At 38.5% G+C, this 13,115-nt stretch overlaps 1 protein-coding gene across 1 annotated transcript in view; it reads left to right on the top strand.

Moving 5' to 3' along the window:
* tsnaxip1 (translin-associated factor X interacting protein 1) overlaps positions 1 to 13,020 on the top strand; it is a 99,627-nt gene extending 86,607 nt beyond the window's left edge. The window contains exons 14-16 of the mRNA XM_041192002.1: positions 8,825 to 8,945; positions 9,828 to 9,934; positions 12,506 to 13,020. Of these exons, the coding sequence (XP_041047936.1) occupies positions 8,825 to 8,945; positions 9,828 to 9,934; positions 12,506 to 12,704 (427 nt within the window). The 3' untranslated portion in view covers positions 12,705 to 13,020. The remainder of the gene's footprint in view (positions 1 to 8,824; positions 8,946 to 9,827; positions 9,935 to 12,505) is intronic.
* Positions 13,021 to 13,115: the final 95 nt, after the last annotated feature.

Below are 13,115 nucleotides of genomic sequence, written 5' to 3'. Positions count from 1 at the left end.
TCCTTGCAGACAGACTGAAGGTGTTCTGCAAAGCGGTCACCCAGTCTGCATTTGGTCTCTCCAATGTAGAGGAAACCGCATTGGGAGCAACGAATGCAGTAGACAACTTTTTTGTTTTTTCCAATAATTTATATAGATTTTTCTTTTCCCACCTATTTCCATTATTTTTAAATGTATTTCCACCCATTGTTTATCTCTACCTTTTAGCACTTTTAGTATTCCCCCACCCCCACTAGAGCTATCTGTACCTTGTCTGTCCTGCTTTCTATTCTTAATTAGCACATTCCTTTAGATAATATCACCACCTTCAACACCTCTTTGTACTTTTGTCTGTGACATCTTTTGGTTATCTCCACCTGTTACTGGCTGCTTGTCCCAACACCACCCGCACTCCCCCTTAAACCAGCTTAGATTTCACCCTTTTCCTATTTTTACTTAGTTCTGTAGAAGGGTCATGAGGACTCGAAACGTCAATTGTGTTCTCCTCCGCCGATGCTGCCAGACCTGCTGAGTTTTTCCAGGTGTTTCTGTTTTTGTTTTAAATGCTTCTGAGCTTGTCCCTGAAGCTTATCAGTTGAAGTTTAGAACTTTAAGGAGAAGTCTTAATCAGACTAATGTAGAGTTTGCAAGAGAAAAAGAAGTTATCAGGGATCAATGGCTCAGGGCATTACAATTATATAAGACTTTTGAAAATGTAAGAGAGGTAAGAGATGACTAGTGGAGTTCCGCAGGAGTCAGTGTTGGGACCGCAACTTTTCATTTTATACATTAATGATCTAGATGAAGGAACTGAGGGCATTCTGGCTAAGTTTGCAGATGATACAAAGATAGGTGGAGGGACAGGTAGTATTGAGGAGGTGGAGAGGCTGCAGAAGGATTTGGACAGATTAGGAGAATGGGCAAAGAAGTGGCAGATGGAATACAATGTGGGGAAGTGTGAGGTCATGCACTTTGTTAGGAAGAATAGAGGCATAGACTATTTTCTAAATGGGAAGAGAATTCAGAAATCTGGAGTGCAAAGGAACCTGGGAGTCCTAGTCCAGGATTCTCTTAAGGTTAACTTGCAGGTTGAGTCAGTAGTTAGGAAGGCAAATGCAATGTTGGCATTTATTTTGAGAGGACTAGAATATAAAAGCAGGGATGTGCTGCTGAGGCTTTATAAGGCTCTGGTCAGACCACATTTAGAATATTGTGAGCAATTTTGGGCCCCGTATCTCAGGAAGGATGTTCTGGCCCTGGAGAGGGTCCAGAGGAGGTTCACGAGAACGATCCCAGGAATGAAAGGCTTAACATATGAGGAACGTTTGAAGACTCTGGGTCTATACTCAATGGAGTTTAGAAGGATGAGGGGGGGATCTGATTGAAACTTACAGAATACTGAAAGGCCTGGATAGAGTGGACGTAGGGAAGATGTTTCCATTAGTAGGAGAGACTAGAGTAAATGGAAGACCTTTTAGAGCAGGGATGAGGAGAAACTTCTTTAGCCAGAGAGTGGTGAATCTATGCAATTCATTGCCACAGAAGGCTGTGGAGGCCAGGTCATTGAGTGTATTTAAGACCGAGATAGATAGGTTCTTGATTGGGAAGGGGATCAAAGGTTATGGGGAGAAGGCGGGAGAGTGGGGTTGAGAAACTGATCAGCCACGATTGAATGGCAGAGCAGACTCGATGGACCTAATGGCCTAATTTCTGCTCCTATGTCTTATGGTCTTATTTCACACAACAGTTAAGTGTAGGAAAAGGGTCATATGGTAATCAGCAGGGAAGTTGGAGATTTAGAAAAGATAGTGATGGTAAAAATTACTAATAAGGATCAAGCTAAAGGACGGCAGTCTATTAAAGATGAAAATAAGGAAAGTAGAGTTGAAAGAAGGAAACTTATATGTTGCCATTGTATTAAGGCTGGCACATGAGATCAAGTTGTGAGGTTAAAAAGGAAACCGATTGCAGTAATTGGAACTCAGAAAAGTTCGGGAAGTAAGAGTACTGTGGGCTCTGAGATCCAGAGGCAAAAAAAAAACAGTGGGTTTTGTATAGGTATAGCAGGAAGAATCAGTGGTAGCTAGAGAAGTGGGAATGTGTTCGCAACTTGTCCAAGAAAGTTCTGAAGGACAGGTTGCAGAGATTTTGAAAGATTTTATATGCAAAGGGAAAATATATCCATGTGTACAGTGAAGAGCAGGAAAGGATGTCAAGATTTTAAGTGATACTGGGGCTAACCAGTCCTTAATGTTATGGGATAATGCTATCTGTTGTCCAAAAGGATTACTGCAGGATAAGATTTTAATTTAAGGAATTCATGGCGAAGTCAAACCTATTTCATTGTGTAAGGTAAATTTAAAAAGTGATTTGAAAACAGGAGAGGTGATTGTTGGGGTAGTAGAGAAATTGCCCAGTGCAGGGGTTCAATTTATTTTGGTGAATGATATAGCTGGGTTACAGATATTGACCATATCTATTGTAATAGAGCAGCCTGTTGAGACCAATTGACAGAGGTTTTACAGAAAGAGCATCCTGGATTGTTTCCAGATTGTGTGGTAACAAGATCATAAATGCACAAGTTTAAACAGGAAGAGGAGGAATCTAAAAGACTGGGGGAGGATACTAAAATTCTGTTGGCTAGATCAATCTTTGGAAAGATTACTCGATAGAAGATTAAAGAAGATGAGGTTGAGCTGTTCAGTTCAGTGCAGTTAGTGGAATTACAGCAGAAGAATTCAGATTTGAAGCAATTATATCATACAGATTATTCTGAAACAGAAGCAGAATATATTCCAGAGTGTCATTACATTAAGAACAATGTGTAAATGAGAAAATGGAGACTGTCTCATGTTCCAGCAAATGAAAAGTGGGCAGTACTGCACCAAGTAGTAATACCATCTGAGTACTGGAATTAAATTTTGAGATTGGCTCATGAAATTCCAATGGCTGGACATTTGGAAATAGGAAAACTCAAGCTAAGATACAAAAACATTTCTATTGGTCTGGATTGCATAAAAATATGGTCAAATTCTGTCAAACATATCACAGATGTCGAGTGATAGGAAAGCTTCAGGCAATGATTAAGCCTGCACCTTTAAGTCCAATTCCAGCATTTGAGGAACCTTTTAACAAAGTCCTGACTGATTGTTTAGGACCCCTCCCTTAGACTAAAAGTGAAATCAGTACTTACTGACAATCATGGATACGTCCACCAGATTTCCAGAAGCATTACCTTTAAGGAAAATTACAGCAAAAGTGATTGTAGAGGAGTTAACCAAATTCATTACAAGGTATGGATTGCCAAAAGAAGTACAATCAGATCAGTGTTCGATTTTTATGTCACAGCTATTAAGGAAGTAATGAACAGCCTAGGGATAAAGCAATTTAGGTTGTCAGCCCATCACCTATCACATGGTGCCATAGAAAGATGGCAAGAGACTTTAAAGACTATGATTAGAACATATGGTCAAGACTATCCATTCTTGTTGTTTGCTATTGGGGACGATCCTAATGAGTCAACAGGGTTCAATCCTTTCAAATTAATTTATGATAATAAAGTAAGGGGACTGCCCAAACTGATTCAGGAGAAACGAATGAATCAAAGTTCTGAAACAAATCTCCTGGATTATGTGAAGAAATTCAGAGAGAGATTAAGTAAAGCGCATGAAACATTTAAAGATATCTCAACAAGTGATGAAAGCAAAGTTAGACAAAGTGGCTTGCATTTCTAATGAGAGTTTATGACTTAAGAAGTTAAGCAAATGCAAGGGTAAGAGAATTGGACTGTTGCCTATCAACAAGGGGCCAGAGAGACATGTCCCTCCTACAGACACGCAGAGAAGAGAAACAGCAGTTTGATTTGGAAACTGTTGGAGTTCAGCTGGTTTTGAAGATGACTGACAAACAGAAGCCACTTGGAAGGGATAGATAGCCTGCCCCAAGCTAAAGAAAAACCCTAAAATCCAGGGTAGTGGAAGAGGGGAAAGTTCCAAGAAGACCTTCCAGTCAAAGGAAGGATAGAAACCTGGAAACGGTCCTGTTAAGTGAAGTTAAGAGGGAGAGGCAGAGAGAGAGGCTAAGCATCAGGTTTAAAGCTTCAAGCTTAAAGAGATAAAGGCTTGAGAAGAGGCAAGAAGCTTCAAAGAGACAACTGAAGGTCTGTAACTCTTTGCTATGGGCATGTGAAGCGGTGGTGTACTGTTGATGGCTGAGTACAGTGAGACCCAGGGAAGAGGAACATCAGAAGGAGAGTTCAAAATCCTGGAGGTGAACCCTTGCGGAAGGCATCTGAGAGAAAGCATTGGTTTGGGAGAAGATTTCAAGCCGAGTTTTTGGAGAGCGGAGATTGGAAAGCCTTGAGTGAAGGACGGAGTCGAGTGAGACTGGTTGGCTCACAATATGACAAATGTCTGAGGGGAGTTGAAGAAAGATCCATAGCATCTGGTTGATGCCATGGCATCTGTCACTTGGTTTCAGAGTGTGGTGTGTCTGACCACAGGGTGCCTTAGATTTACATGGACTGTGTACTTACTGTGTACGTTAGAGTATAAGATAGCTTTTGTAACTTGTGTTATCCTTATAAATCTGTATATATCTGTAAAGATATAGTTGTGGGTGAAGGAGTATTGTAATATTGTTCATCTTTTCTTGTTTAATAAATGTTTTGTTTTGATATAAGTTTATCAGCTAACTCCTGTAACTCTGCTCAGTAGCTACTTACCATGTATCTAAACAAACAAATAAAAGTTAGGAATCTATCAAGCTGGGCTCCTCTCTAGGATCAGGCCTGTCCAGGGGTAATATATGCTGGGGGATCGTAACAGTTGCAAACAATTCTTCAGAGGCTGTTATATATACTGACCATAATCAGTTTGATGTTTCTGGAAAAGTTTCAGGACAGAAACACAAGACTGTTTTGGTGGAGTTTATTATTGCACCTGTTCAATTTAGAAACTGTACATGTGGCTATTTGAGCAAGTTTGATTCCAGATGCGCTGTCAAGAGTTTAAAATTCAAAAGAACTTGGGTATCGGCAAGTGGAGAATGGACTGGAATTAACTCTTTTTACAAAAAAAGTTGTGTATATATTTTCATGGTTAATGCATGTACACTATAGTATAGTAGTTTTGTTTGTGTAGTTAACTGTAGTAACAAAAAAGAAATGTGTTGAAAACTGAAACCATCTTTTTGGAATTATGATGGTTCATACTTTGTTAAGGAGGAAGATGTGAGAATGGATATTTAAAAAAATATTTTGGGAAATATTGTTATTCTGTAAAGAAGACTGTGTGTGTGTGATTTAACTAAGCTGGGCAAGAGATTGATAGGAGTCAGATTGTCTGCAGGGTTGGAAACATCAAAAGGATAAGAGGTGTCAAGTTTGAGGTACAAGTAAATAGGTTGGAAATAACATTTACATTTTTAGATAAGTTGAGAGTTTGTTTGAATATCAAAGTGGAGTCAGAAGTAACATGAAACATGTTTGCATTTTGCAGGAGTTCCATAGGTAAATAGTAACAGGGATATTATATTTTATTGATCCAAAAGCAAAGACAGAATGGAAACATGAAATCTTATATTTGGAAGGGTTTGAGTCCAAAGAGGTGTAAGAACAATGGAACTGAGATGAAAGGGATGGAAATTTTTTTTAGAGTTGCTGTTGAGCTGGAGCTATAGAGATAGGTGGAGATAGCTGGAGCTGTTTGAACTGTTGAGCTAAAGCTGGAGCTCTGGGCTGGGAGAGGGTGCAGTTTGAATCCGAGAAATCTCAATGTAAACTGTGAAGTCCTTGCAAAAGAACAGAAATTTAGCTAAAGAAAAAGCCAGTCATTGGAATAGGGCAAATCGAGCAGAGAATAAATCTATTGACAGTGGAATAGAGGTGGGTGATCATGATAAAGCACAGAGTTAAAATCTGCTTACTTTTGCACAATTCTTTCTAACCCCACACTTAATTATTCTACTAAGTGGGGGCACATACTTGTACATTTGTGGAATAATGCATTTGGTTGTCTTTGATTATCAAAGCAAAACTTCACTGCTGCATCTTGTGCATATGCATATTTAATATCAAAGTTTATAATTATATCACCTGCTGCTTAATCATTGATTTTTTAAAAAAACTCCACTCCTCAGCATCCCTGCCCCAGCTGGCTGGTATGCAGTTAAGTGGGCACTGGCAATTCTTGAGTCATCCAAAATGATCATTGTTCATGTGTGAGTTCAAAAAGTGAGTGTTGACAGTTTAACAGCAAGGCCATTACCTAGTATTTAAATGTGCATTTTCCTATAGGAATCTGAAGGGAGTCTAATTATTCATGTTTGAAATTCAAATATGGAAATGCAGAGAATATTTATTCAAGTTAGTTATGTCCAACCTGGAGAATTTAATTGCAAATTAAGATTGCTCAGTATTTCTCTGCATTTCCAATCTTTGCAGTTTTTGTTACTTGTTCAAGGGATCTGAGTGTCACTAGCAAGGCCAGTCTTTATTATCATTACTAATTGCCCTTGAGCCACATTCTTGAACTGCTGCAATCCATGTAGTTTATACACACCCACAGTGCTTTTAGGGAGGGTGTTCCAGGTTTTGGTCCAGTGACAGTGAAGGAACGGCAATATGGTTCCAAGTCAAGTTTGTGTGGCTTGGAGGGAAACTTGCTGGTGGTAATGTTCTCATGCATCTACTGTCCTTGTCCTTCTAGGTGCTGGAGATTAGAGGTTGAGAAGGTGCTGCCAAAGGAACCATGGCAAGTTTTTGCAGTGCATCTTGTAGATGGTATACACCACAGTTCCCCGGTGGTGGAGGAAATGATTGTTTTAGGTGGTGTGTTTTTAAAAATTCTTTCACAGGATGTATGCATCTCTGGCTAGGCCAGTATTTACTATCCATCCCTAATTGTCTTTGAGAAAGTGATGCTGAGCTGCCTTTTTGAACCACTGTAGTCCATGTGATGTAGTTGCATCCAAAGTGATATTAGGAAGGGCATTCCAGGATTTTGACTCAGTGACAGTGAAGATATAGTTCCAAGTCAGGATGGTGTGTGGCTTGAATGGGAACTTACAGGTGGTGGTGTTCCCATGTATTTGCTGCCTTTGTCCTTCTTGGTGTTAGAGGTCACGGTTTTGGAAGGTGCTGTTGGGTGGGGTGTCGATATAGCAAGCTGCTTTGCCCTGGATGATCGAACTTCGAGTGTTATTGGAGGTGCACTCATCCATGCAAATAGTATCCCATCACACAATTGTGACAGTGCAGGAGGCCATTCTGCCCATCATGTCTGCACTGGCTCTCCGAATGAGCAATTCACTTAGTGCCATTCTTCCGCCTTATCCCCATAACCCTGTACATTATTTCTTTTCAGATAAGAGTACAATTACCTTTTGAATGCTTCAATTGAACCTCCCTCTACCACTGTGGCAGACAGTGCTTTCCAGACCTTTACCACTCCCTCCATTGAAAATGTTTTTCATCATGTCACTTCTGCTTCTTTTACCAATTACTTTAAATCTGTGCTCTCTCATCCTTGATCCTTTCACAGGTGGGAACAGTTTCTTCCTATCTACTCTGTCTAGACTCCTCATGATTTTGAATACCTCTATCGTCCCAGACCTCTCAGCTATCTCTCCTTCAGGGAAAACAGTCCTAACTTTACCCATCTATTTTTTCATAACTGAAGTTCCTCTTCCCTGGAACCATTCTCTTGTACCTTTTCTGCACACTCTTGACTTGTGCCTTCTATATAGTAGACAAGCTTTGAGGAGTCGGTAAATGAGTCACGCCTCTTAATTCCCAGCCTGTGGCCTGCTCTTGTAGACAGTATTTATATGACTGGTCCAGTTTCTGGTCAATGGTGGGGGTTTCAGCAATGGTAATGCCATTAGACGTCAAGGGAGATGGTTAGATTCTCTCTTGCTGGAGATGCTTATTGCTGGGCACTTGTGTGTCATCAATGTTACTTACCACTTATCAGCCCAAACTTGAATGTTGTCCAGGTCTTGTTCCATGCAGCCATGGACTGCTTCAGTAACTGAGGAGCCACAAATGGTACAGAACACTGTGCAATCAGCAACAAATATTGCCACTTCTGACCTTACAATGAAGGGAATGTCTTTGATGAAGCAGCTAAAGATGACTGGAGCTTGGACATGACCCTGAGAAACTCCTGCAATGTTGATTGGCCTCCTGCAACCACCTTCCTTTGCACTCAGTCGTGCCAACCTAGCACAATGTTTTTGTGGTTTGTTCCAGCTGCACATGGTTTGAGTTTACATTTCATTGAACATAATAGAAATTACAATAGAAATGTAATCCTATGGAGTTATAAAGGAAGAGCTTACACTTATATAGCATCTTATATGCTTCTAGACATCTGTAAGTTCCATAACCAATTAATTACTTTTGCAGTGTAATCAGTTACAATGTAACAAACACAGCTTGCAAGGCAAAAAATCCAGCTCCCACAAATAGCAAATCAGCTAATGATCAGTTGATCTCCTTTGGTGCTGTCAGTTGAGAGAGGAGTGTTGGTCAGGGCACCAAAAAACCTCCCTACTCCTCTGTGCATAATATCTGAATCCTTTACATTCACCTAAGCAGCAATAGAAGGAAAGAATGAAGGAAACAATGCCTTTGTCTCATCTCCTGTCATTCATTCAGAGGACCACACCTCTAACAATGCAATGCTTCCTCATGACTGCACTCAAGTATCAACCTAGATTATGTGCTGAAGGCCTGGACTGAAGCTTAAACCCGGAGTTAAATTGACACCTACAGCTTTCCACTGTATCTTTATATCTTGGTGTATGTAGCTTTAAAATAAAAATTGAAAATTGTTTCTTGCAGTCAAACCTTGAAGACAGCCCTCCCCAACAAGAATGAAAAATACATCCAAGAACTGATTGTTGCTGCAACAGCCGAACTTGGAGATGACAAAAAAATTAAATATAACATCTTATTTGAAGAGGTAATGTAAAAGAAGTGTAGTTGTGGATTGGGTCCCTTTTTAGACAATGAACATCTTTGGATATTCTTGAATATAATATTTGAAACAGGTAAGCTGGTGTCCATAGGGAAGGGCTTCCTTTAGGTTCAAGTAGTAAAACCATTAACTGATTCTTTATGAAATGTTCAAATATTGCCACACCCAGCTAACAAGGAAAATCCCTCCTTCTAGTGATGCGGTGCACAGATCCACAACCTCACTCCTTAAACCTGAATAGCTAAGGAGATGCACTCCTTATCCCACACTTCTTCCAAGCTATGCTGTAAATATTATTTGAACTGAAGGGTGCAGGATAAGTCTTAATATTGCGGACAGCACGATGCCCTGCTGCTCCTCTCCAACAAAATTTGATCCATTATGTTAAATAAGCTAGTATTTCCATACATTTTTATTTTGATGAAGCAATCTTTTGAATCTACGATGTTGCTTGTAAACTATTTTAAATCCTAATCTGAAGACAATTAGCTTTATTCTCAGCAAGAATATTTGACTACTAGCATGTCAGTCCCAGAGAAACTAGGAGGATTGTAAAAATGAAATCTCACTGTACGGGTAATGATGTATTATGTATAAGCTAAGTACAAAATAACAATGTCTACTAATGAGGAATCCAACTTAATGAGAAAAAGAATGCCATTGTACTTTATCTTGTCAATGGAACTTTCAGAAGGAAAACTTATCCTTGCAAGTTTTTGTACATATCATCAGGATTTCAAATTTATCCAACCCTAATTCCCTCTTTTTCTGCTTAGGGAAGATTTCTATCAGAATTGTTACAAACGCCCATCACATTTATTAGCAAAGTTTATAATTTTATTATTTTCTTCTATTGCTGCTTTATAGAATACAGAAGGCACAGCAGGGGCTTTTGTTGCATTGCTGCAAAGACAATATGCAGCAGAGAAAACCAAGTACCTCGATGAACTAAGAAATAATTTGGAAGAGAAAGAGTAAGAGACAAACTTTATTTTGGATCTTAGTCCAGCAAAAAGATCAAATCTGCAAATAAGGCATTATAAATGATTAGCTGTAAGTTACACAAATTGAATAGGAATTCTGATTTCATAAATCAGGCTCGACTTCCAAGCAGTTTTTATTCTCAAGTTATTTTTACTTTAAAGTAATTGCCTGTTGTATTTAATATAGTGGGGATATTTTCTTAAATAATATTCCTTTTCAACGTAGTAGCAGATGTGGCATAATAACATGATGGTATTATGTGGCCTGATGGCGCTGCTATCATGTTATTGGGTTTCTGGGCAGCAGATTGCTGGGAAACAAATTACAGATGTTTTGTGGCTATGTGGTAATTACATAGGGCTCATTAAAGATATTGGTATTAGCTTCTGCATAAATTTGAAACGAAATTCTTGTTAGGTGAAATTTTATAACAATAATTCATTTTGAATTGAAAGCAAGGATATACAGCAAATAAAATATAATTGCATTTGGAACTTTGGCACACTACACACAATTGGATAAAGGATAGCTTAGTGGTGACATAATGTAATATTTTAGTGTAAAGGCAAAAAAAAATAAAATGAATACTGTACTGGATAAACCCAGCTATCCCAAAACCACATATAAACCTTATCTAAAGACCCAGCTAAAAAACAAAGCAGCTCAAAGTAGAACTGATCAACATAATCCTGTGCTAGTGACTAAAATGATGCACAATGTAATCACATTATGGTCATGGAAAAAAAATCACAATGATTAACCAGTGCAAAGAAAACAGCCAGCAGTTTAAAAATACCACAACAGTATTTCCTTTGCAATCTGACATCATGCCACTTACTAGTGCAAGGCTGCAAAAATTTGCTCCAGTTCACTACAAAGGAAATTAACAAGGCCTTCTCTATCAAACCAGCTTATTTTATGAAAATGGAAAGAACACAAGTTTCCAGTGGACCATATAAACAAGTTTCTAATTTCTCTTAATTTGATTAGGCGAACAAAGCACCCCTTGAATGGCTTTTTTAAATTGACTTTTAAGGAGATGAAAATTGTTTTCTTTTCCTGCTCCATAGAAGACAGAAATAGTGATTTTTGTTTTGGAGTAAACCTGAGGACTCCCAGGAAGTGTTGTGAGGGTGTGTAACTGAATGTGTAAGAATTCACTTATAACCAGAAAAATATTCTCACTGTAGCTTTGAAATAAATTAAAGCATGTTATTTTTAAAAAAGATGGAAGAAATAAATATCCTTCGTATTGGCGGGGGCGGGTGAAGCTGGGGACAAGGAATCTGGCAACAGCACTTTCAGAAGGATGTGATGGCTTCGAGAGGGTGCCAAAAAGATTGACAAGGGCGGTTCCAGGAAGAAATTACTTCAGTATGGAAGATAGACTGGAGAACATAGAACATTCTTCTTAAAGAACAGAAGGTTGAGGAGATTCAAGATCATGGAGGGGGCGGTCTAGACAAAGGCGAGAGAGTGAAATTGTTCGCATTGGCAGAAGGGTCGAGAACCAGAGGACACTGATTTAAAGTGGTTGATAACCAAGCTAAAGGCAACATGAAGGAAAACTACGCTGCGAGTGTTAACAATCTGTCTGAAAAGGTGGTAGATGCAGATTCAACTGTGGCTTTCAAAAGGAAATTGGATAAGCACCTTAAGGGAAAACATTTCCAGGGCCATAGGAAGATGGCCAAGGAGTTGGACAAGCTAAATTGCTCTTGCAGAGAACCAGCATGGACTTGAAGGGCTGAATGTCTTCCTTCTGTGCTATAACTGGTCTATGATTCGATGAAATGTTCAAGACAATGTACACATACTACAGTTGTGGAATTAGTTCAATTAATTTCCATGGGGGAAGATAATAATTGTATCTTTACTGGAATGGACACATTTCTATAATTTTTCCCAAAAATAAAACTGTTACATAGTCCATTAATAAGAACTACAAAAAATTTGCAACAATATACTTTTCTATATCTGTTTTTTCTTACTCAGAACAGCACCTTAATAAAGACCAAGTCAGTACATCTTTCCCAATGTAAGTGGAAGCAGAAGTTAAAGGACCATAATCACAATTAAGGGATTCTACTGACTAGATAAACCACAAGTGCCGTACTCAACGTTGCATCAATATCATCAGAACTTTAGAGTTAAAGACAGACATAAAATAAACCTGATTCTTTAATATTAGCAAAAAAGCGTTAGTGTTGATGACATATTCTGCCATACTGAGCTGAACATCTCAAGGGAGAATCAAATAAATATCCATAGAGATAACCCAGAGTGTTTCAGGCCCGCTTACGTCTTTTAATTTCTGCTCCTCAACATCAGCAAGATTCAGAACTTCAAGTTAGTATTCTCTCTTGCATTCTCAGCACTACTTATTTAAATGTATGTTAAGTGGTGCCTCCTGGGGACATAGTCCTGGGAGAACATGAATAAGTTGAAAGCACTTTATTTGCAGTCAAATTTGTATGATGCCCACAGAAATTGTGATCCAGAGAAGCCAGATGACTGAATGAAATGTTGATTTTATTCTCTTGTCTATCCTTTATCCACAGGGAGCTAACTGTAGCTGACCTAAAAAGGGCATTTCAAAAAGTTGACCCTTCTATGGATCCGCAAATACTGGCTACATATTTAGCTCAAGGTTTCCAAACAACGAAGGAACAACTTGATCAAGCTACTGCTGTGGACACTGACACTGTTTTAGACAGACTACAAGCAAGTGACATAAAGAGAATAGGACCTCAAAAGTAGTACAGAAGGATACTGCATTTCAGGTTTTTAAAGGAAAAAACCAGTTCTGATGAGTACCACCTTATTTAATGTTAATATTTTAAAAAGCAATTGACAATATGCTATTTTTAAATTGATAATTAAATGTATAAAGGGCCATAAAAAGTACACTTGTATTCAATTTCAGTAAACATGCACAATCTGTTTAAAAAAAGTGGATGCTGTCAGTTCCTAAATGATAATATCGATACAGATTTATAGTAATTCAGCTCTTAAATAGCACATCAATGCAACTTTGAGAATATCCTTACAGTATGCATGTTAAACATTGACATATTTTAGATAGTCTTTCCACAATTGTCTATTTATAATAAAAGTATTTTTTAAAAATATCTTGGGCGATGCAAGATCATCTGACTTAGGTACACTTCT

The sequence above is a fragment of the Carcharodon carcharias genome, chromosome 7 (genome assembly GCF_017639515.1).
Source record: "Carcharodon carcharias isolate sCarCar2 chromosome 7, sCarCar2.pri, whole genome shotgun sequence".
NCBI lineage: Eukaryota > Metazoa > Chordata > Chondrichthyes > Lamniformes > Lamnidae > Carcharodon > Carcharodon carcharias.
The sequence above is the reverse complement of the archived record's forward strand: the minus strand, read 5'-3'. Positions and strand labels throughout refer to the sequence as shown.